Genomic DNA, 21,546 nt, shown 5'->3' on the forward strand with positions numbered 1-21,546 from the left:
TGCGCTACCTAGGTGATAATTAAGCGATGTGGCTTACCTGGGCTGGCAGAGAAGTCTGAGCTCCTTGGAATATCGTTGAAGGCTTCTTGAATATGGCCTTGCTGGGGGAACGGTGGACGACCGAACGATGTTGCTGCTGAGTCTGTATCGTCGCTATCCGTAGAACTCGAAGCTTATATATGACCATGGAGACGAACAAGAGATTGTAGGTCGTCATGGGCTGGGTATGAAGACAGCATTCATTACTGAGTCATCCAATAGCAATTCCAGGGTTTACTCGCATTTGCATAATGACAAGAAGCATAGTGAGTTAAAGCAGGTTTGCAGGTTCGTGTTCATATGGATATCGAATGACAGGCCAAGAAGCTATAGTGTAGGATAAAGATGGTTTTCAACACGCCGCACCCCAACGCCCAGACAAGTGCCCTATTGATGTATCCATGCCAAAAACCTGACCTCTTGTCCACAAGCCCATTTGCTGCCTTTGACATCCCACAATGTTGAGATACTGGTTCCTCAAACCTCAAATCGGGTCAAAGTCCGTTTGTTGGCTTGCTCGCTCATTGTCGAATGTAGCACCGTACCGGCATCGATACCGCACCTGCTCAGGAAGAGGGATTAATATGCGACTTCAGATTCAGAGGTTGGATGCCATGTTGAGGTGTCGCAGTGCCGGAACCGGCTTGAGGAGTACCCATGCCAGATAGTGGACTTACAGCGCCACTTGGGGGAACGGGGATCTTGATATCTTCGGGGCTTCCGGGAACCATCGATTCAGGTAAATCAGGAATCTTGATGCGTTTTGCCACGTTGTTGTAGGATGAGGGTATGATCTAGATGATGTTAGTGTATGGAAAGAAAGAATTCTGGATAGAGATTACCTCAATGATCTCATCGCGAGGAAACTCGAGCTTGGGTATGTCGGCCGCATTACATGCCATCAGGTACCCGTAAAGTACACGAAGGACAGACTCATGAGCGATGATGAGAAGGTCATTCTCTTCACGCTCAAGTTCTAGAATGATGGGTTCCATGCGTACGGCAAGGTCGTGATACGACTCTGCGCGCGGATACCGATGGTGGTAAGGGTCTGCTTCGTGCTTGGTAACTTCATCAGGGAACTCTTCGCGGATCTTGGCCTCTGACATCTTCTCGCATACACCAGGATTCATCTGGCTCATTTGCGATCGCTGCCTAACCCGGTAGCCCATAGAAGCCAGAACCTCTGACGTTTGGACAGTCCTTCGACGTGTAGAAGTCCAGATTGTCAGTGGCTTCAAGGAGGCATCGGTTGCTCCCGACTCAATCAGCTTCTGCTTCTCCTCTTCGCGGTACTTCAGGAGCACCTCACTCATCTTCTTAGCGTATTCATGACCTTCTGGTGAGAGGCTTGCATCTGCTTTGTAAGAATCTTCCTCTCGCGTAGTCCCGGCTCGAGCAAAGTATGTTTGCCGTGACTTGATGTGGAGATTGAGTAGATAGAAGACTATTCTTTGCGAGAGATATCCGAATGCGCAGTTGTTCACTACCACTCTCTCGCCAGCGTTGATCATCTTGATCCAATGTAAATCAGGCTCCTCCATGGTCTCGAAGTGTGGTATCCGTGCATTGATACGTGCCAGATAGTCGTGGACAGCATCCTCGTCCTTCCACCCTTGATAATCCGGTGAAGAGATCTTGACACGACGGACGTTCTCTTGGATGATACGCTCATCGGTACAATGTGATTCGATGAAGACTGTCTGGATTCCATTCTTGGCAAATTCTTTGGCCAACGATCTGCGACCTTGGCTAATGGCATTTACAGCGTCGTAGATAGCCACTTGGCCCTTGTCGTTTTCCAGGAAGTGGTAGATGTCTTCACGGCACTTTTTCAAGATCTTATTGCGTAGCAAAACAGATTGTGGCGATGCATTGAGGAAGAAGTAATCGTCGGGCACATCGTTTTCCGGGCCTAGCGTAGCGCGACGGTAATCGCCAAGATGAAACACGTGCGTCTTGACACCCAGCCATCGCAGGTAGCGGGCTAAGGCAACAGATGTGTGTGTCTTTCCCCGAGCTGGCAGTCCGCAGGTGGCGATGACTATTCGGCCGGAATGGAAAAGGCGGCCTGATTCTGTACTATAGAGTTGGGCTGGGGCCATTTCCTCTTTGGTAGGTAGATCGTGGATTGCGTCGACGAAAGTACTCGACCGCCGCCGGAAGCGGGGTGAGTTTGCGTATATCTCTGCAGTACTAGTCATCTTGAGTGAATGTTCTATTCAGGAGGTGTGCAGCGTTGGTACTTTTACATTGCTGCGGGAAGTGGGGTCATGGTACTCACAGTAGGGTATCCATGATTGCAAAATCGTCAGGTCGAGATGATCAATTGACGGAAAGGGAAGAAGTGCAAAGCGCACAGGAAGAGAAATGGTCGGATGTCAATGAAGTAGAGTTGCGTTCGGTTCAAGGTCACAGTTCCAAGGTTCCGGCGTTGATAGCGTTTGCCGAGAGATGTCAGCAAACAAGGTGCGACAACCCGTAACAGTCAAGTGCAGCAACTTCCACGAAACAGTGTCGCAGATAGGTCTGGGGATATTCAGGCAGCACTTTGCGGGATTTCGTAGTCAAGGGTCACAAAAGCAACCATGGTATCAACGGGCGGCATGTCTTGGATGCTAGAGATCTGATAAGCTCTAGCGTCATTGGGTCATGTCACGTGACGGCTTTAGAATTTCTGTTCGATATCGTCATGCTAGCGAATGCGACCCAACATCGCCCTCCAACAGTTCGCTGCCATTTCCATCCCATCCTGTGCAAGCTCTCCCACATTTTTTTGGGAGCTCCTAGTTTGACTCGGCGTATATATTCACCATGGCCACCCCGCTGCAGTTCAACCCAGCGCAGGAACAAGCTGTCGCCGATATCCTATCACGACCTCGCGCCGCCAACACCGGTCCATTCGCACAATTTCTAAACGTATACGATGCATTCCAAGAGCGGAGAGAAGCATTGGGCCTCAGCAACCCGGGCACAGTCGAAAACATTGCGAGAGAAGTCCAGCGCGATGTCTTCCTGAACAACTCCAGCTTCTCAGGTCTGCGCGCCGAGCTCACCAAGGCCTTCAGCGCCGCCCCGCTATTCCAGGTTGCACACTCGTTGTCGATGGGATCGCAGGTTATGCCGCCATACTCATACATGGTTCTCTACGGATCACCAAGGGTTTGTTGCTCAGATCGTCGGCAGCCTTCCGTTTGCTGACTTTTCTAGGTATTCATGCAAGGAAACCTAGATAACGAGCTTGCCTTCTCCGGTCGCTTCAACTGGCGCTGGACGTCGGCGTTTGTCACCAAGACCGCTGTCCAGCTCACATCGCAAGGCAACATGGTTTCGCTCGAAAACGACTACACTGGCGCCGACTTCTCTGCTTCGCTGAAGGCTGTCAACCCCTCCCTACTCGACGGTGGCATTACTGGTATGCTCATGGCCAGCTATCTACAGGCTGTTACACCAAAGCTTTCGCTCGGCATTGACGCTTTCTGGACCCGCCCGGCTATGGCATACCCCCCAGAGCTGAATGTCTCGTACGCGGCACGCTACCGGGCTGTCGACTGGATGGCATGTGGTCAGATCATCCCCGACCGTGGTGTATTGGAGGCTTCATACTGGCGCAGACTTACAGACAAGGTTGAGACTGGTATCAACTGCAACCTCGCATTTGCTGGAATTGGCCCCGGAGGGCCTATGGCTGGACCGCAGAAGGAGGGTAACGTAACTATCGGTGCCAAGTACGATTTCCGTCAGTCATCATACAGGGCACAAATAGACAACCAGGGTAAGGTGTCGTGCTTGTTGGAGAAGATGATTGCGCCGCCAATCCGTGTAACCTTCTCAGGTGAAATCGACCACAAAGCGGTAAGTTTTGTAGAATTCAAGTCTGACTATCAATACTGACGGTAGCACAGAATGCCGCTAAGCTTGGTCTGGCCGTTGCGATAGAAGCCGCCGACGAGGCAGTCATGGAACAGCAAGAACAACAGGGCGTCGCAATGTCAGCCGGCTCGATCCCCTTCTAAACGCCTCTCCACACATCCATGTATCGACTATAATACCATGACTCTTCTCTTTGCTGTATTACCACCTTTCTTGGGGCGAGCGTCGTCTGCAATCCCAGCGTCCCCGCTTTCCTGGTCTCCACTATCTGCGGATTGACGGTACTGCGTGTGCGCGGCTGGAGTGATTTATGAACGTAAAAGGCGTAACGTTGACATCTGATGGAATACGAGCTTTGGTAGACCGGAATTCGGCGAAGCATCTCCGCCGCCAGATGTTTGCAAGTCGACACGAGACGAGACGATGCATTTGTACATATAGTAGCATAGCCCATGGGCGTTAAAAATGATATGTAAAAAGATGAAGCAGGTTGCTTTTAGCGAGTTGAACATGTGATGCAATACATTATCGTGGAGTCGAGAAATATAGTACAGATCGTTACGGCGTAAGAATCTCGCCGTTTATGTACAGGTACAGCCCCGTTCCATGCACCGCCATCCTAGTAAAACAGGTGTGAAGAGCTCAATGGTCAGGGTCGAGCAGCCATCAGTCGAAACGCCAAATCGAAGTTTTTGTCGTCTACAAAGCAGGCTTCGCGCCTGTGGGCTGACCAGGTGTCGGCGCACCGGGAGCCATGAACTGTCAAAGAGTTAGCATAAGGTTGAACAGCGCAAGTCTAGCAAGTCAGGTTTCTATGTACCTCGTTCTGCGCCCTCTGTGCCTGCAGCTCAGCTCTCTCCTGCTCGACAATCATCTGCTCCTCGCTGTATGCCAATGCCCATGGCACACCCAGAAGCAGCGCACTTGTGCTCACTACCCAGAGAGTCTTGCCGCCCATGTTCAGGCCGCTCTTGAACCATGAAGAGATTGTGTTTGCTTTTGAAGAGACGGAACGGCGTGTGCTGGCAGGGATCATGTCTTGTAAGGCGAGAATGCGCTCGTAGAGGGATTCGTCTGGCTGTACGGAGTGGATCGAGGATGTGTCTGACTCTATAGCGCTACAGTTAGTATTAAAGTGTCTTCGAGACGGTCTCTTCTATGCGCCAGAAGCCCCGTGATAGCAGTTCGTGGTGTCGTACCAGAGTCGGTGTCCCACTCATCGTCGTCATGCGGGCCCTCCTGCTCGCGCACAAACTCCTCATCCATGACCTCTTCGAGCTTGACCATTTTGGCGGTTATCCGAGCGTGCGATTGATTTGGTGTGTATATGGAATTCAGCGACAACTGAGCGTTGGTGTAGGTTGGCGGTGTTGGGCCTCGAGCTGCTTGTGACGATGATAACCCTACTATCAAAAAGTTAGCACAATATGTGATGACATAAGGGCCACTAGTGCCGCCGCACGTGCTTCCCACCGACCTTGGACCATGACACCTGCACCCTTCACTACCTGTGCACCAACTCCTCGTAGTCAAATCTCTGAACATTTTTGTGCTCGCCTATACTCAATTCCGATCAGTCTTGCTTCTGCGAGACAAGCGATAGGTCGAATCGAACACACGTGAACGGAATCCGTTTAAGGAAAGAGTTGGAGGGATACTGAATTGGCTGTTTTTACGAGAGCGCTGTCTGTGCATGTCTTGCCTGTAAAACCGATTAAATGGTTGTTCTATCCGATTCACAGTGGTTCGCCTGACTGATTTACTGCAAGAGCTTCCACACCAAGACTACAGTCTTCGCTCAGAAACGACGACAACATGGACAGAATAACCCACAAACACAATATATGAGAGATCGAAATGGGATTCCGTATTCGGAACTTGGACCCAGCCTTTACTACTTGAATATAAAAGAATAGGTCAAGCGACCTGCACATCTTGAACTAATACTATCGCTACCTAAACTACTGTATGTACCATGTTCGCTTGGCAGCAAAGCTTACGATGCATAAGTATAGTAAATAGCATGTCGTTAATAGACAAAGTAACAAGGAGGTGTATTTACCGTGGCTTAGTGCGCCCTAGAGACGGCGCCGATGAATGCACCGAGGAACTAGTGCGAAACAAACGACTGTCTGACATTCCCCCACTTTAACCTCGTATATTATTATGGGTGCACGCTTACGCATACAAATCTACAAGATCAGCTCACCTTTGCGACCATCTTAACGTAGTTCCTGTGAAGAAGACCTCAGTTCATCACCAACAATGGGCAATCAACCCTCCACCCCCAAGCCAGGGACCGATTTCAAAGTCATCGGCGCTGGCCTCTCCCGCACGGGCACTGCCTCATTCAGCGAAGCGTTGCGCATCCTACTAAACGGGCCTGTCTATCATGGTGGTACACAGGCCACTCTGGGACCCGAAATCGAGATCAAAAACCTGATCAAACTCCTCTCGCACTTTCCACCAAAGTCGCCCTCGGACAAAACGATCATTCACGATTTGCTGAAGCAGCGCTTGAACGGCTATGCCGCAGTCACCGATGCACCATTTAGCGGGCTGGTCGAAGAGTTGCTCGAGGCGTACCCTAATGCGATGGTAATCTGCACAATTCGAGATCCAGACGCGTGGATAAAGAGCATGGAAGTGGTGCAGAACGCATCTACGATGTGGTTCCTACGCTTTGTACTCTTCCCTGTCCCAGGCATGCGTTACTTCGTCGACTTCATTGATGGCCTGAGAGACCAATGGATCTACCTGTATGGTCGTGGGGAACCAGTCACAGCCGAAACCTACGAAAAGCACATTGCTTACTTGAAAAGAGTTGTGCCGGAGGATAGGCTAGTCTTCTTCAATGTTAAGGACGGTTGGGAGCCTCTCTGTAAGGTACTTGGCAAAGACGTTCCGCAGGATATCCCGTTCCCAAGAATCAACGACGGAGAAGCCATCGATAGGCTGGCGAAGAGAATGGTGACCAAGGGCTTGCTGCGATGGCTAGCCATCTTTGGTGTGGTGGGAGCGGCTGCTTTTCCTCTATTTTTGAAACATTAGAGAGTGTCTCATTCTACACCGACCGGGAATCTCTCGCGTTCTCTCTATCCTGTGAATCCTGCTCTCCTGCTCCAGATGACTCGTACCAGTCGTCTACGATATATATACATCCTTTTCCGCCATTTCTTTCACATACGACCATAGGACACTGAAAATTAGGCTTCCCGTCCGCTCAGCCATATACAAGCAGTGTACCGGCGGATTAGTAGTTAGGTGGGTGACCACTAGCGAATCCCCGCTGTTGTATGTTTTTGGATTTTTTCCTTCAAGCTTTTTTTTTGCTTACGGATGAATGACATCGTGAGTGGAGGTCGTGTGGAGATCGGATGACTCGCCAGCGCATCGAACACCTGACAGCGACTGTCTCTGGTTGCAATAGTTAATACATATCTATAACGTATTGTACTTGAAATGGCTGTGTGGCTCTTGTGGCGGATAAGACCCTAGCTCATGGCAATGTCATACTGATCATTGAAAAATATCGAGACATGCATACATACTTCCAATCATCTCTACCAGCATCCAAATCGCACTCGGTCCTCAGCCGAAAACTCAACACTGTCTTCCTCCTCTTCTGAATCGCAATCAAGCATTTGCGACTCGTACTCTCTCATAGCGTCTCCATTCGCAAAATTCGGCTCTTCGGAGGTTATGGTCTCCACCACCTTCTCGATCTTTCCGCAGTCCTGTGAACCATACTGCGCAATCTTCCACTCTTTAACCATATCAGCGAGTTCGATACAGCCGTTCTTCCAAGCTCGATAGATGGTTCTTCTGTAGTTGATGTTGCCTCTTCCTTTGACATCTGCACCCGTGGTGAGAAGATAGACGGCAATGTCATACTTGCCTACTTCCGCGTCTCAGTCAAGTGCTGTCCTTCCATTATAACCACCAAGAGAAGCTTCGACATTGGCTCCCGCTTTAATCAGCAAGTCGAGCATCTCGCTATTGCTGTTGATGGCTGCTGACTGCAGCGCAGTCATGCCATCAATGGAAGCAGCTAGTGCATTGACATTTGCCCCAGCAGCTATTAGTTTCTTGACAATCGAGATGTTGTCGTGTGTTGCTGCATATTGCAAAGGCGTTCTGAATCTTCCTACACCGGCCGTAAATGTGCTGGAAGAGTTCGGCATTGCGCCAGCATCGAGAAGCCGCTCCACCTTAGCGTAACGTTTCGACATCGCAGCATGTTGGAGAGCAAAATGGAGTCGCTGTCGAAGATAATTCACTCCCATAATTCGATCGATTCTATCCAGATTCAAGTCGGTTTCCAGGATTGCCTTCTCAAGGGTCGAATTTTCGGAGCACGAGATTTCAAGGAGGACACTATACTGCTGTCTTAAATCAAAGAGAACCAGCATTGTCAGTGGGAGCTGCGTGAATTTCTCCAACCGTTTTGAAGAAGTCGTGATCTGGAAGATGGGAAGGACATGAATGCTTCTGATCGGAGTGTGGTTGTGGAAAAGAGTCGCTACTATGGTAAGATTGACCTCGGTGGGACAGTTATCGCGTTTACTGAATAGATTCGAATGCGACGGCTGTGACCATGAACTTATCCAGAGGAACTTTTCGGACGTATGGAAGCGAAAACTGTGTGAAAAGAAGGCATAAGCCGTAGTTGTTACCGTTACTTGGGGGCCGGGTCCAGTCCAGTGGCCATTTTTTCGACAATGTCGAAATCGAGCTTTTTCTCACACACAATCACATCATATTGAGAAGAGAAAAAAGACAGGAGTTGACGGAACTATTGCTGGTATACCTCGTTACACCGTCTATCTACATACTTCGAACTTTTCAAAATCGCATTTCGGGGAAATAAGTCTCAAGACATTTCATCCCCTTCTATATGTATCACAGAGGTTTTGTTTAGATTCAACGTCGCTTTCCCAGCATCTCCTTGCCTAACCCATCCCGGCCCTCTTCACGAGTAATCTGCTCTGCAGCCTTGACAAGATCGTACGTGATATCGTCTCCAACAACACTGTCTTTTTTGTACGCCGGATGTGTTTGGACAAAATGCCTGATCCACTTGGCCGCAGTCCAGTATGTACCGTTAGCGCGCTTACGGATCAGATCCAAGTAGGTGGCGAGATCGCAGCGCGTTTCAACGTCGACGTTCATGCTGTTGAGATAAGACTCAACAAGCGGAATAAGGCCGGGGAAGCCATTGCCATCGGTTGAATTTGTCTGCCCATTGATAATCTCGTTGACTGACATTTGCTCATACTCTTCCCCAACAGGGCCGGTAGGCGTCGCTGGACGACTGCCGTTCCTCACAGGTGTCGATGTACCTGTTCCACTGGGCTTGTGTGTCGAGAAGGGATTCTTTCGGAACCAGAATTTCTGTGTTGATACGGCGTCGCGGATGTGTGCTGTTTCCATGTTTTCGCTCACCAATGTGATGGGTATGTAGAAGTTGAGATTGAACGAGAGGATGGCACGGGTCAGAAGCACGATAAAGATCGAGAAGGCAGCGTTCTCGAAGTCAGTAATTTGAATCTCCATCGGACGGAACTCAACACGCCAACCCATGTCAGAACCAGCTGGCGGTGGCTTGAAGCGCATGTGCTGCCAGTTGGTTGACTGCAAGTTTTCAAAGTGGTCGGCTTTGGTAAGGTCCAAATCCTGGAGGTCTTCTGCGAAAACGACAATAGGATCACGAATGAAGAGGTGAGCAAAATGTGTTGCAAGAAGATCATCCATGCCGCCCTCAACCAGGCGCTGCTTGATGTCGGTGTCGATAATGAGATCCGGGTCGAGATACTCAGGCCGCAAGCGAGGATCCTGGGAAATGTAGGTTGAGTTTGACGCATAGCGCGACTTGGGTAGTCTCCATCGGTCGTTCTTGAGCGGCTATCGCGTGTTAATAAATCACCAATGCTAGCGAATCAGACAACTTGCCTTCTCTCCTAGTTCTTCCGGTGTGCGGTCATCGACCGCTCTGCTAATTTGGTTCCATCGCACATCGGTGTCGGCCAGGAAACCCTTATAGATTGGTGTCGCCGCCGTCAATGCTAACAAGATGGGTGCTATTGGGCTGAGCTGATCGTACATCTTCCTTCCTTCCTCAATGTTCTTTGCTTGGAAGGTAATCTGCAAGCAGCAGCTTCCCATACCAAACGCCATGGCGTCCATGTGGATGTAGTTGTCCTTGGCAGCACCATTGCGAACGTCGTCATCTTCAGGCCAGTTGTGCATGTTGTAATTGACTGTAGGATCCTTCCACGGCCACGGTGTGCTCTCGTCCTTGAAAACTGGGACATTTACTTCGACCTTCCGGCCCCTGCGCCAACGAATGTTTGCCGCTAGGGTAGGAAAGCGAATATGCGGGTTGGCAATTTCATCCGGTACAAATTGGGATCGTAGCTTGGGCCCAGAAACAGGATATGATGGTACGATACAATCTGCCGATCCGAGACGAGGGAATGTCGTCAATGTGATTGGAAACTCGCTCTGTGCCATGTGATCCTTGGCTATGGCTCGTCTGCAATAATTGTGAGCTACCGACTGGTCGACGATCGAGTAGGCCTGCCTACCTCCATTTCATGTTTGGTTCAACATCAAGCAGGTCCTTGAAGCCAATGCCCCATGGCTTTCCAGGAGTTGCTTCCAGCATGAACCTCCCAAATTCGGGATGGAAGACCGGTGCAGGGTTATCCTTTGCGCTGGCATGGTCAGTACGCAACTTCGGATCTGGGTAGTCAGGCTCACTCGGCGTTTCCGGTTTGTAGGTCAGGTACCCCGCCGCCTTGCTGCAGAAGTTTCTCGTCGTTGGCCAGCGCGGCTAGGATATCTGCCTGGCGGAGCGACAATCGAACCTTGTGATTGTCTTGATCATAGCAAACAACCAAGTACTCGATCTGGATGCCGGTTAGCCCAATGTTGTGACGGACATGCCGGGTCCTTCACCTCGTCCCCCCAAAGGAGCGCATCCCTCTCCTTGCCTTTGGCATTGCGCCAGATGGCGAGCAGTTGCTGTCGATCACATTACTATGCATTCCTTTCGGGAGTCTTCACCGAGCATACTTCAATTCCCCATGACCTGACCTGACCAGCAACTTTCTTGGCCTCTGGCCAGTCAAGAGGCGTTCCTAGGGCACTTGATATGATATTAGCGAGGGCGGCGAGAGACGTAGCACGGATCTCACAGCAGACCCATCCCAAGTTCGTTCTGTAAGGCGTTGCGGTAGGGAGTCCAATGCGGGTTGGTGCACGGGCGGGCCGAGCAGACGTGTGAATGGGTGGCTTCTGGTTTTGAACGGCGATTGCGGGGAGGTGTTCGGGGAGCACTGCAGAATATGGGACGTTTAGCGGGGTTTGACGCAACGCAGGGCTTTTGCAGTTTTGAACGCGCTGCAGATGCCTCGGTTTCCTGCGTTATCGAAAGACCGTCGAATGGCAGACGATTGAAGGAAGAATCGTTTCTACTTGCTCCCCGTGGGTACGCGGACGAATTGCAAGGCTAGAGTCGGGAGTATTGATTATTAATGCGCAATGCAGTAAGCATATGCCTGTGACACTCTTCCGAGGGGGAAGACCCTGCCGACGACGCTTGCCTCTTTGGTAAGCTAGACACAACATCACCTCACTGTGGTACTGCTGCCGTGCGCGCAATCCATCTTTCCTTGCGTGACATTGTTTGGGCATACTGACAGCGAGCCCCAATACACGACTGCGCATGGCGTCTTCTTTTGCTGTCCACCAAACGCACCTCGCCTACCGTTGTCCTCGCCCACGTGCACGCATGTCGCTACGCTGTGCAAAGCCTTCCTACTGGTGCAAAAGCATGGTCGCGTAGAGAATCCCGATTATGCATGTTGAGAGAGGATCCCTTCGATACCGTTGCCGCGGGCCGCAGGAGTGGCATGACACCTGCTGCCGCGCCACATGCTGGCTGAAGGGAGCAGGCGACTCATCTCTTCTTCGCTGACGCAAGCAATCTTTTTTCCTTGGTCGTGAGCACTTTTGGGCCAAGCAACCGCCATTGCGGTACTGCACGACACCAGGATCGGCTGCTGCTACGCATGGCGCATAATCAGCATCACACACCGTCAGGGTGCACATCGCCTTGCATAATTGGGGCACCAGGTTGCAAGGTTATCGTGTCCTCGCTACTCTAGGCCTTCCGTAGTTGCTTAGGTCGCGAGGTGCAACCCCGCCGACTTGTTATCTGACAGATGATACAATATGCGGGGAGCCTCGATTGGCGGTGCCGCACAGAGCGTGTAAATTGGGACGAGCCCGCATCAGTCCACGACTGACGCGAGTGACGCAGCAACCCTTCTCACGAATACAGCGCGTCAGCCATGATACGATTGCAACGAGTGGAGTAAACAGGATATAAGGTATTAGCTTCTAAATTCAATAGCTCCTACGTCGCTAGGCCTGAAAGCCGGTGGTATCTCTTTACGAACGCCTGTCAAAAACCCCAAAGGCTCGTACACTTCTAACAAAGTGTGTCGTACAGGAATGACTAGAAGAATAGCTTCACCATCAGATGGTAAGCGCTTGCTTCGGTGCACCGAAACACACAACCCATGATCGAACCATCCTAGCAGATGGTGATATACAGAAAACGCCTTCTCCCAGTCCCCGGGCCTAGAAGCCCTGATGTGTGTATATATGCCAAAATGCAACTACTGCTACTAGAAGACAAGCAAGAAATAGACCGTAGTATACGTAAAGCCCTAATGCTGGGGGCAGCGGGTGTTTTGGGACAAGTACGGGCAACATCGGTGTGTTGACACACAGAGGCACGGTTCCTTTCGGTCCGCCGTCCTCTCCGCAAGTGACCAAGTCGTCTTCATTTGGACGACATGTAAAGAAATTGGTATATGAGACCGCCAAGATATTGGAGGAAGGAAGTAGTGATCTCTAGTAAGACCAATCCGTGAAGACGAACCCTTCCTGTAAATGCAAGCAGTATCTGCGCCAGCGCTCCTATGTAGTGAAGATGATCGAGATGTACGATGATACCGGTAAATCCAAGAAGAATGTCGAAGCAAATATGTACTGTTCTGTGAATAATCACATCGTTGGTGAGCCATGGTCAACGGACTTGGGTCGTAAATTTGAGCTTGTCATCGCTTGCTTGCCACCCATTTTGCGAGTCAACTTGGCGTAGTCTGGATAAGATGTTAGTAGGCAAGCCTAATATAGGTTGTTGGCTGAAGGACTTACGTAGACCACAAGCATTGCACAAGGTTCGAGCACCGTCTGGCCCTCTTCGCCATTCAGGGGTCTCGGCTCTGTTACAGCTATGGCAACGTCCTGGCGGTGCGGCCCGCTGTTAAGAAGTTAGTATCAATAAGTCATGGTTTGTATCAGTGGCACTTACACCTCGCTTCCGGGTCTTATTGTCACCACCAGCAAAGCCGCCCATGCCCTTGGTGTCATCGCCGTAGTTGCTTGCGTTGTCATCATAGCCATTCATCGGACGGTAGCGTGGGTCTTGGGGAGGCTCTACGATGCTCGCCTGGTGGTGGTTGAAGACGACTTCTCGCATCCGTTGAAGTGACATCTGGATTCTCTCGCTCTGCTTGATCATATCATCGACCTCGTCTAACCTTGGCATCGACTGTGGTGTCAAGCCAATGCGTTGGTTCTCATGCGCACGTTGTCGGTAGACTTTTGAAAATTCGGCAATGCGTCCGGATCCATCGGCCATCTCGTTGAGAGAAGCCTCAAGGTCAAAGCTCTCTAGATGTCGCTTGACCGACTCGCCATAGGGTGCTAAGCTTGAGCGACCAATCTTCTTCTCTTCTAGCCGAGCCATCTCTGAATTATCCTGCCACGGTTGCGGAGCATACCGAGGTGGAGCCGAGTAAGTTGAGCTGGCTGGGGGGTAAGCCGAGTTGGAAGCACTTGCTGAAGGCGTGGATGAAGGATAGTTAGGATGCTGCGTATACGGATAATGATGGTTCATGGGTCCCGCCGAGGAAGGAGCAGGGCTCTCGTAAGTGGCTGATGGTGGTGGGGGATAAGATGAGTAAGGAGCGTCGGGACGAGCAACGCTTGGTGGCGGAGATTGCGTGGTCTTAAGTGGGTGTAGGGTGGGCAGTTTCGGATTGTGTTGAGGAGTAGAATAGGGTGGCCGTGGTTCTGAAAAGGGCGGGCGGGGCAGAGAATCTGACTGGACTTGCGGCGGCTGCCGGGAGACTGTAGGTGATGCTGGTGCACCGACGAATGGGCTTCGCGGATAGGTGAAGGGATTAGAAGGTCCTTGGCTGGCGTGCTGAGGATCGGATGGAAATGGTCGTGGCCGTGGTTCAGCGGGTGAAGCAGCAGCGGAATGTGGATGATAGTGCTGGGGCGCTGAAGTTACCGCTGAAGGTGGAGGCACTGTAGATGGATATGACAGCGGCTGTTCCGAACCTAGGGCCTCGTGTATTGAAGGCAGCGATTGACGGGCCGTCGGTCGTTGCGTCTCTTTCTCGTCGCCAGACGTCCTTCGTGATTCGGGAGGAGACAGTAGGCCTCCAAGCGAGCCGGGTACTGCGCTGGCGACTGACGATTGGTGATTGCTATGCAGATGCGGCGGTCCCGCGTAGGGATGCATCGGACTAGGCATGGCGGCGGCGACAGAGTGTTTTCTCTGATACTCGACCTCTTCGCGCTTTACTCTGTCGGTATCCATGTGGTTGATTGACGGCAAGCCGATGCTAGGGTGAGAAGTCAGAACCCGCAGGTCGGGAAGGGAGTGGTGGACCAAACAACATACCTCTGCCTACTGCCGGCATCCATAGTGTCCATGGTGGGTCGTATATCGGGCGGGAGGTGGTGGGATACGACAGCGAATTGCTGCGGCAACGCGATGGTGGGGGATCGTGGGTACCGCGACGTCAATGTACCTTCCCGCACACCGTCAACGCTGGAGTCGTTCCTTCCCGCACAACGTCAATCAACACGATGGTCTCAAATTGCTCCTTCCTCCGCAAGCGTGGCCAAGCAATTCGATCGGATTCTTTCTTCCAAGAAAACCCCTCAGTGATGTTGCAGTTACCACCTCAACTCAAATCTGAACAAATGCGACGTCCGGGAGTCCTTTTTTAACGAGTGGATCAACAGCCAGGTGGTGTTGTCGAAAGTGTTGTTGTTGCTGCTGTTCTTTTCTCTTCTCGATGCTGTGGCTGACGTAGTGTCGCAGGCACAACACGATGGCCGTAGAGGATCGTTTGTATGAATGCACACTCAATAACCGCAATCTGCGTCCTTCTCTTACTGTGCGTCACTCTTGGTGCTCGGAGGTGGCGCTGATGTTGGGTGATGTATCGAAGAGATGGGCAGGTGTGACATGGGCGGAAGAGCGGCGATCAGGCAAAACTCGTGATCTCACTGCAAGCTACGCGGAATTCAGCGCCTCCTCTATGCCTGCAGGCATGGTGTGAGAGGAAACGAGAGCTAAGACAACCGCAGCGGGCTAAAGCAGATGCGATCGGAGATGAACCGCTCCGGCAGCGAGTAGTCGCTCAGTGTGACGAGGATGTGCGGTGGACGGGCAAGGATTCTCTGGATACGGCACGCCTGTTTGTCCCAGCAAGGATGTGGGTGGAGAGGGCGGTCGCTGGGTGTTCTTGATGCAACACTCGAGCGCTCCAGTGGGCTCCTAAAGCGTACACGCAAAGGGCAAGGATATGCGACACGCCATGGCCGCCCTTGCAACGCTTGCCCGATCAGATCGCATAGCCCCTAAAAGCAGCAAGTCTGAGTTTTCCAGGCGCAATTGCGATGCTGCATGACGGGCCCACGTCCGTTGGGCGGTGGCGGCTTGGGGGTGGGCTGCCTTGGACGCGTTTCTTCTGCTCGATCCGCAGCCGTTACGACCAGGGGCAAGCATCGCGACCGCCATCCGCGCAAATGGGCACCCCGCGCACACGAGGTGAGATGCGCCCATGCCCAGAAGGGAACAGCCCGCCGCCATGGCGTGAATTATCGTTGTGGCATGCAATCGAGATGCAACCGAGCTTCCATCATGCATCCACCCCGGCATGCACCTACGCCTGTCCTGTCACTCCGTGCCTTGGCGTCGACAGCCAGCGAACTGTCACCCAAAAGGACAGACGCATCGTACACATTTTTTATCGGTACCGGACCCTTCTCGTCTGCTGCGACCAATGTGCAGCGGCATTGTTGGGCAGCAACAACCCGTCCGTCCGTAGTAACCTCCTGTTAGGCACTTAACTCGATACCACTCTCGGGAATCTCCATCGCCACAGGGGTGTCCGCACATCTGAATCGGTGGCAATGCGATTAGTGCAGCGGGGCTGCGGACGCCAGAAGCGTCTTCACAGAAAAGGCACATAGTGCCGAAGAACCATCTCAGCTCGTCAGATCCCATCGGCCCGACAGGCTTCGACTCATGAGCTTCCATCAACGTCTGAGCCTGTCTTATCGTGTGCACTGGGTAGCAAAGGGAGTTTATCAGGCCATGTCTCGTTACCGCTTTGTCCTACCTGTGCCTCCCAAGGTAATTTTGTAGGGGTACCTATCGATTACGTCAGTCATCACTAAACCCCCTCAACCATCTGCACTGGCTCCATCTCGCTCCGAACTATGAAGCACTAAGCATTTGACCGTTGACGCCTACACGTGTTGGGTGCAACCCGGAGAGCTCATCTTCTGCACCACGGCATATGGGTGCGTTCGCGTCTGTAAAATGTCCGTGCTATGACCGATGCGCACTGGCGCTGTCAAGTAGGTATTATCAGACCATGACCGATTGAAAGATCTTTGGCACGCTATCAACAAGTCTCCGTCGCCATTTAGCTGCATCGGTGGGACCGTCAGCCATCCGACTTCGTCATCCTTCACGGCTTCTCACTTTTCTTGCTCTGTACCCTGTGCCTTACTCAAACCACAAAGACCTCCCGGAACGTTCCTCACGCCTGCTGACGACTGTCCACGCACCTGCGCAAGCCGGATGGAGTGACTATCGGCGTCATCTCTCCGGTCCGGTCACTGTTGGAGATGGCTGGGATATTGAGTGCAACATAATCGTACGGGGCACAACATGCATCACACTATTTTTTATACCAATGTCTCACAGAGTTTGCTTTGCGGCCGGGTGCGTCCGCTTGTTTTCACTGCCATCACAGCGACAACGAGTGATATATCGTAGTGATCGTGTCATGGACAAGGCGCAAGCATGAACGTGGCATCGGTGGCTTGTAACGTCAAACCGGCGCAGACGCTCGGTTACGCCATCGTTGAATCTCGCTAATATGGCTTTCCACGCCTATCCACAGTGCAACGGCTAATTATGGCTGACTTCTCGACACCATCTTGCAGCACGCGTCCGATTGACGAGCGTCCGATCCGCGGTCATGTCTGATTTCCAAGCAGCTGGCATCTGACAAGCGCCGGTTTACGCAGTGTTACATGGTGTCAAATCCAATCATGCGCAGACAGTTAATCCCTGCTACTAAGTGACAGTTACGGAAGCTCTGTTTCGTTTCGAAACGCACATTGTCAAGGAATAATAGCAAAATGAGGAACTGTCTCTCGAAGATCTCTCTGTCTGCTTGGCGTTAAGATGGTCGCGGAGAAGTCCGACCAGGGCAGAGCCTACGGATCTGCCCTTACTGAATCTATCTACGAAGCTATACCCCCAAGCTTGAGTATGTGGACTCAACTGTACTCTTGGGTTTGCCGCTGAGTTTGCATTGCAGTCTCAAGCAAGGCTGCCGTCACGCCAACCATGTTGACATTACTAACCCAACAATCTGGATTCCGGCAATAACTTTCCCATAGGAAGTAGGAACCCGCAGCCAAACATTCAATGTACCGGCACTTAGTCTAGCTTCGAAATTGTTCGTGGAAGCATGTCTACGGAAGAACTTCATTGGTCTGTCATTTGACTTAATGACCCACAGTGTCATATCTGACAGGCCATGCCCCACATTTACTCCAGCTGCGACAGGACTGAGCGCTCCCGGGTTTCATATTCTAGAGAACCACCGTGGTGACATTTATCAAGCTTTCATTTCCTGAGACAAGATGGGGTCACATGCGACTACTATCAGGGCGGATGCGAGTTGAGCAGCGTGTGGTGTGCCTGGATGTAAACGACCGTTTTCACCCCGCGGCAAAAGTCGACTCGAAACCGGTCAAAACGCAGTCATCGGTGAGCATTGATATGGCCCATGCGTAATTCACATGCTAGATCAGTCACCAACTAGTGAGGCGAATCCTTACCAGAAGGACGAATTCCGAGAGATGCATCGCATCGAAGCTCGAAGTCTAACGCTTGACAACGAATAGAGCCAGCAGAGAATGCAATATCAGAACATATCCTTGCAATAGCATTCTGTGCTGACTCGAGATCTCAGTTACCCACAATGGCTTGGCGGGATCGTGATCTCGTTTCGGGCACACCCTTTTCGTCTCCTGCACCTGCATGCATCTGATTCTGACACCCAGGCTTAGCGGACGTCGGACCAAATCGGTCTAATGCGCTCTCGCTGATTCGGTTTCTTGCTTAAGCGACATAGTACACCATCCACTGTGCTGGGTCAGATGCATTAAGAGTATCGCATCGTACGACACGACGCAAGGTGCCAGTTGTGTTTCGAGATCCTCGCCTCTTCGAGCCAGCGCCTTGTCTATTGTCGGGCAGTTACTCCAATTAGTACATGATCATCCCACCCATCATACTGTTTAAGGAGTCCGCGAAGCGTGCGATTTTCGCCGGCACGACGCGGAAAAAAGTAACGTTTCTTGTCCCGCGGATTCAGGGTCCGCGTGGCACAAATCAGCCTCTTTTGGCGACCTGCATCAAGCAATGGTCGATCGAAATATAGAGCATTCCTTCTCTCGGTTTGACTGAGGACGTTATCGCCGAGCGAACCTATAAGCGGTCAAAGAGATTCCCTATTGCCTGCTTGAGGAAATCATTGGCGAAAGAGATGTCGGTTTTAGGACTGCCCTGCCTTACTGACAGTTGTCGGCAGATAGACTGCGATCCTGCAGTCGGACGGGAGGAGATTCGTAGGCCATGGCTCTCCCAGGCGAGTACAAACGCGACATTGCGTCGAGAGTCTACATATGCGCACGAGTCTCTTGACGGTGTTGCTGGGCGCTTGCACCTCAGTGGCAGAAGTTGAGGCGCTCCTGCATGTACTGACTGAAAACGCAAGGGTCGCTTCGGACTTCCTCATGACCGATTCCGCCACACGACTACAGGCCACTTACACTCTTGTAAAGATGTGCCTGCCCTTGCTGCTTTATGAGGGGGTGACCACAAGGGTCGCAAAAGACTCAACAGCACCAGATTTTTGCTCGCTCAATTGATCCAAGCAGCTCAATGTCTTCTGCTGGTCTGACGGGATCAAATGTAAGCGCTTTTGGCAAGAAATTCTGCTTATCGTATAGAGTGTAGTCGTACGAAAAGGGCAACGGAATGCACAAACAAAAGGACCGATTCTTATGAGCATCATGCTGAGCTCGATAGCAGACTAAAGGACATCGTTGCATGCTGCAGATTGTGGCACTTGTCTGCATGCTAACAGTCCAACGGTGTGGCTCTGATGTACCGGTTATCGTGAGAATCGCGGCTTGGCTCCAGATCTCTAGACTGAAACAGGGTCAAGCATGCTAGATGGAAGCCATGGAAGCCATGGTCGCGCATCTCAGAGGATCTTGTGTTCGCATGCAAGCGCTCAATCTGCGAGATCTATGACGACATTGACCTTCCCCTCCTAAAGGGACAGATCGGATTCGTCGCAATATTAAGTCCTTGCCCCCCAAGATTTCAGTACTTCTGGTATTAGCTCGAAGGACACCCGTGGTTCCTTGAGCTTCGCATGGCAAGCTCCCGACGCCTCATCTCATGCGAGATGGCCCTGTCGCTTCACCTTGATTTTCCAGAATGCGAACCCGAAATGTAGATCTCTGGATCCTCCCGCGTCGGCAAGCGGCGGCTTCTCCACCACAGATCATTCGCTATTTTTTTTTTTGGAGATATTGAGTGACACTATTCCCGTGCGAAAGGTCCGTTAAGTAAGCACAGACGGACGCCTCACTCATATAGGGCGTCCTCTGGTCCAAATGGGTGATTAACGTTTGGGAGCAGCGCTACACTTGTCACGAAACGCTCTTTTCGGCACGTCACGCTACCAGAGAAGATAGCCAGATTCTGCGCAACCAAATTAGCGTCTGTTAAAGCGGCAGATGTTCTCGAGATCGACGAGTAAGATAGAGTTCGACTACACCTGCCAAGCTCAGACGAGTTCGCGCCACGAAATCGCCTCGGCACATAACGGAATGATAACGTTGCCATCACAGTTGTAGCCTCAAAGGAGACCTCTTCACAGATGTAGAGGACTGGTATCTGTTGCTCAGCAACCCTGTCTACAGACACTCGAGGCCTTGTGACAGCAGTATCAACTTTTGAAAAGTCGTATCGCCAGCTCACACAACACATTCATCCGAGACCTGGGGCGCTCGCGACCAGGCGATATTGATCTTCGCGCCGGGCTTGCTTTTTTCGTAAAATCGCCTATCGAGTGGGTTCTCGTACGACGTGGCGTGTGGGATATCAAACGCTATTAGGGCGTTTCGGGCTGCCCTGCAGTAAGAGGCTTACTAGCTTCCACGACTCGCACGTGATAGATTGGTGGATTGCGAAGTTATCTGATGGCTGGCGGAGACAGAGTGTCGATTCTGCACTAGTAGGGGCGGGTCGCCTGGTTCCGCGATCAGCTAGGTCGAGGCTACATAGCAGTCCCAAACCGCTAACTTCCTGGCTTCGGATCATGCGCCTACTGACGTACCAGGTCAAAAAAGGACGGCCAAAAGCGGCTACACGCCGTGTCTGTGATGGTGGAACGTCTCTGCCAGAGGAGGCCCTATGGAGATGCTGATCAGCAAGGCTGTATTGGCATGGACGCCGCGATCAGCCGCACGAGGAAAGTGGAAAAGATGCCCAAAGACTCCACAAGATAGACCGAGGTATAGCGGAGTAGCCAGCTCAGCAAAAACTGGTACGCCATTTCTCCTGACGTCTATCTCCGTCACTCGAGGTACTAAGGCGCTTGCGAAATTAGCCTCCGCAAGCCTGGATCAACTAATGCTGGACTACTTCCGGGGCCTCGACCGAAAGCCAGATTTCTTTTGTTCTATGCACACACGTTGATTTGGGGTCTGCGTTCTAGAACGGTTCAAGGGTACCATAGGAGACTATCCACGTCTCAATCACAACTACACTGCTCACCATCCAGGTAGCGGTGAGCTCGGTGCTTTTTTGCCTCGATCAGCATGGCTAGATTGACCGCCGTTGTGCTTGAGTTGGGTAGCACGGCTAGAAGGACAATCTTCCGTTATTGTGTGTTGTCAAGACCCTCATCATAATTCGGGAGACGACTGATCCGGAGCTTCAGAGGGTTTACTGTGATTAATGCGTTCACTAGTAATCCTTGAGGTTTTACCATCATCCGTTGGTTAAAGGTCGGTCGCATTTGCATCACTCACAGCTAGGTGTAGGTTTCTATCGAATTTTGATCTACATAGACAGAGAGTGAATCGTTGCGGATCGAGGCTACTCGGGAAAAACCAGTGGCAACCAGAGTGATGAAAATGCGCACCCGC

At 51.6% G+C, this 21,546-nt stretch overlaps 7 protein-coding genes across 7 annotated transcripts; 2 read left to right on the plus strand and 5 right to left on the minus strand.

Moving 5' to 3' along the window:
• Positions 1-605: 605 nt before the first annotated feature.
• Positions 606-2,243, minus strand: AA0111_g6495 (putative 6-phosphofructo-2-kinase/fructose-2,6-bisphosphatase; the record flags this gene model as incomplete). Its single annotated transcript, XM_028652723.1, has 2 exons — positions 606-833; positions 882-2,243. 2 exons carry the CDS (start codon positions 2,241-2,243, stop codon positions 606-608), a joined length of 1,590 nt encoding a protein of 529 aa, XP_028505708.1.
• Positions 2,244-2,853: 610 nt separating this feature from the next.
• Positions 2,854-4,055, plus strand: AA0111_g6496 (Mitochondrial import receptor subunit; the record flags this gene model as incomplete). Its single annotated transcript, XM_028652724.1, has 3 exons — positions 2,854-3,201; positions 3,250-3,894; positions 3,945-4,055. 3 exons carry the CDS (start codon positions 2,854-2,856, stop codon positions 4,053-4,055), a joined length of 1,104 nt encoding a protein of 367 aa, XP_028505707.1.
• A 556-nt stretch (positions 4,056-4,611) lies between these two features.
• Positions 4,612-5,199, minus strand: AA0111_g6497 (hypothetical protein; the record flags this gene model as incomplete). The annotated part of the gene is made up of 3 exons (XM_028652725.1): positions 4,612-4,671; positions 4,733-5,022; positions 5,112-5,199. 3 exons carry the CDS (start codon positions 5,197-5,199, stop codon positions 4,612-4,614), a joined length of 438 nt encoding a protein of 145 aa, XP_028505706.1.
• Positions 5,200-6,177: 978 nt separating this feature from the next.
• On the plus strand, positions 6,178-6,963 carry AA0111_g6498 (hypothetical protein; the record flags this gene model as incomplete). Its single annotated transcript, XM_028652726.1, has 1 exon — positions 6,178-6,963. The coding sequence occupies one exon, from the start codon at positions 6,178-6,180 to the stop codon at positions 6,961-6,963; it is 786 nt and encodes a 261-aa protein (XP_028505705.1).
• A 512-nt stretch (positions 6,964-7,475) lies between these two features.
• On the minus strand, positions 7,476-8,096 carry AA0111_g6499 (hypothetical protein; the record flags this gene model as incomplete). The annotated part of the gene is made up of 2 exons (XM_028652727.1): positions 7,476-7,810; positions 7,856-8,096. 2 exons carry the CDS (start codon positions 8,094-8,096, stop codon positions 7,476-7,478), a joined length of 576 nt encoding a protein of 191 aa, XP_028505704.1.
• A 739-nt stretch (positions 8,097-8,835) lies between these two features.
• AA0111_g6500 (Glutamate--cysteine ligase) lies at positions 8,836-11,122 on the minus strand (the record flags this gene model as incomplete). Its single annotated transcript, XM_028652730.1, has 7 exons — positions 8,836-9,816; positions 9,865-10,447; positions 10,500-10,628; positions 10,675-10,823; positions 10,873-10,938; positions 10,990-11,062; positions 11,112-11,122. The coding sequence occupies 7 exons, from the start codon at positions 11,120-11,122 to the stop codon at positions 8,836-8,838; spliced, it is 1,992 nt and encodes a 663-aa protein (XP_028505768.1).
• Positions 11,123-12,990: 1,868 nt separating this feature from the next.
• On the minus strand, positions 12,991-14,715 carry AA0111_g6501 (hypothetical protein; the record flags this gene model as incomplete). Its single annotated transcript, XM_028652731.1, has 4 exons — positions 12,991-13,088; positions 13,144-13,249; positions 13,301-14,624; positions 14,684-14,715. 4 exons carry the CDS (start codon positions 14,713-14,715, stop codon positions 12,991-12,993), a joined length of 1,560 nt encoding a protein of 519 aa, XP_028505767.1.
• Positions 14,716-21,546: the final 6,831 nt, after the last annotated feature.

This window comes from Alternaria arborescens (assembly GCF_004154835.1).
Source record: "Alternaria arborescens strain FERA 675 chromosome Unknown contig_14, whole genome shotgun sequence".
Lineage (NCBI taxonomy): Eukaryota > Fungi > Ascomycota > Dothideomycetes > Pleosporales > Pleosporaceae > Alternaria > Alternaria arborescens.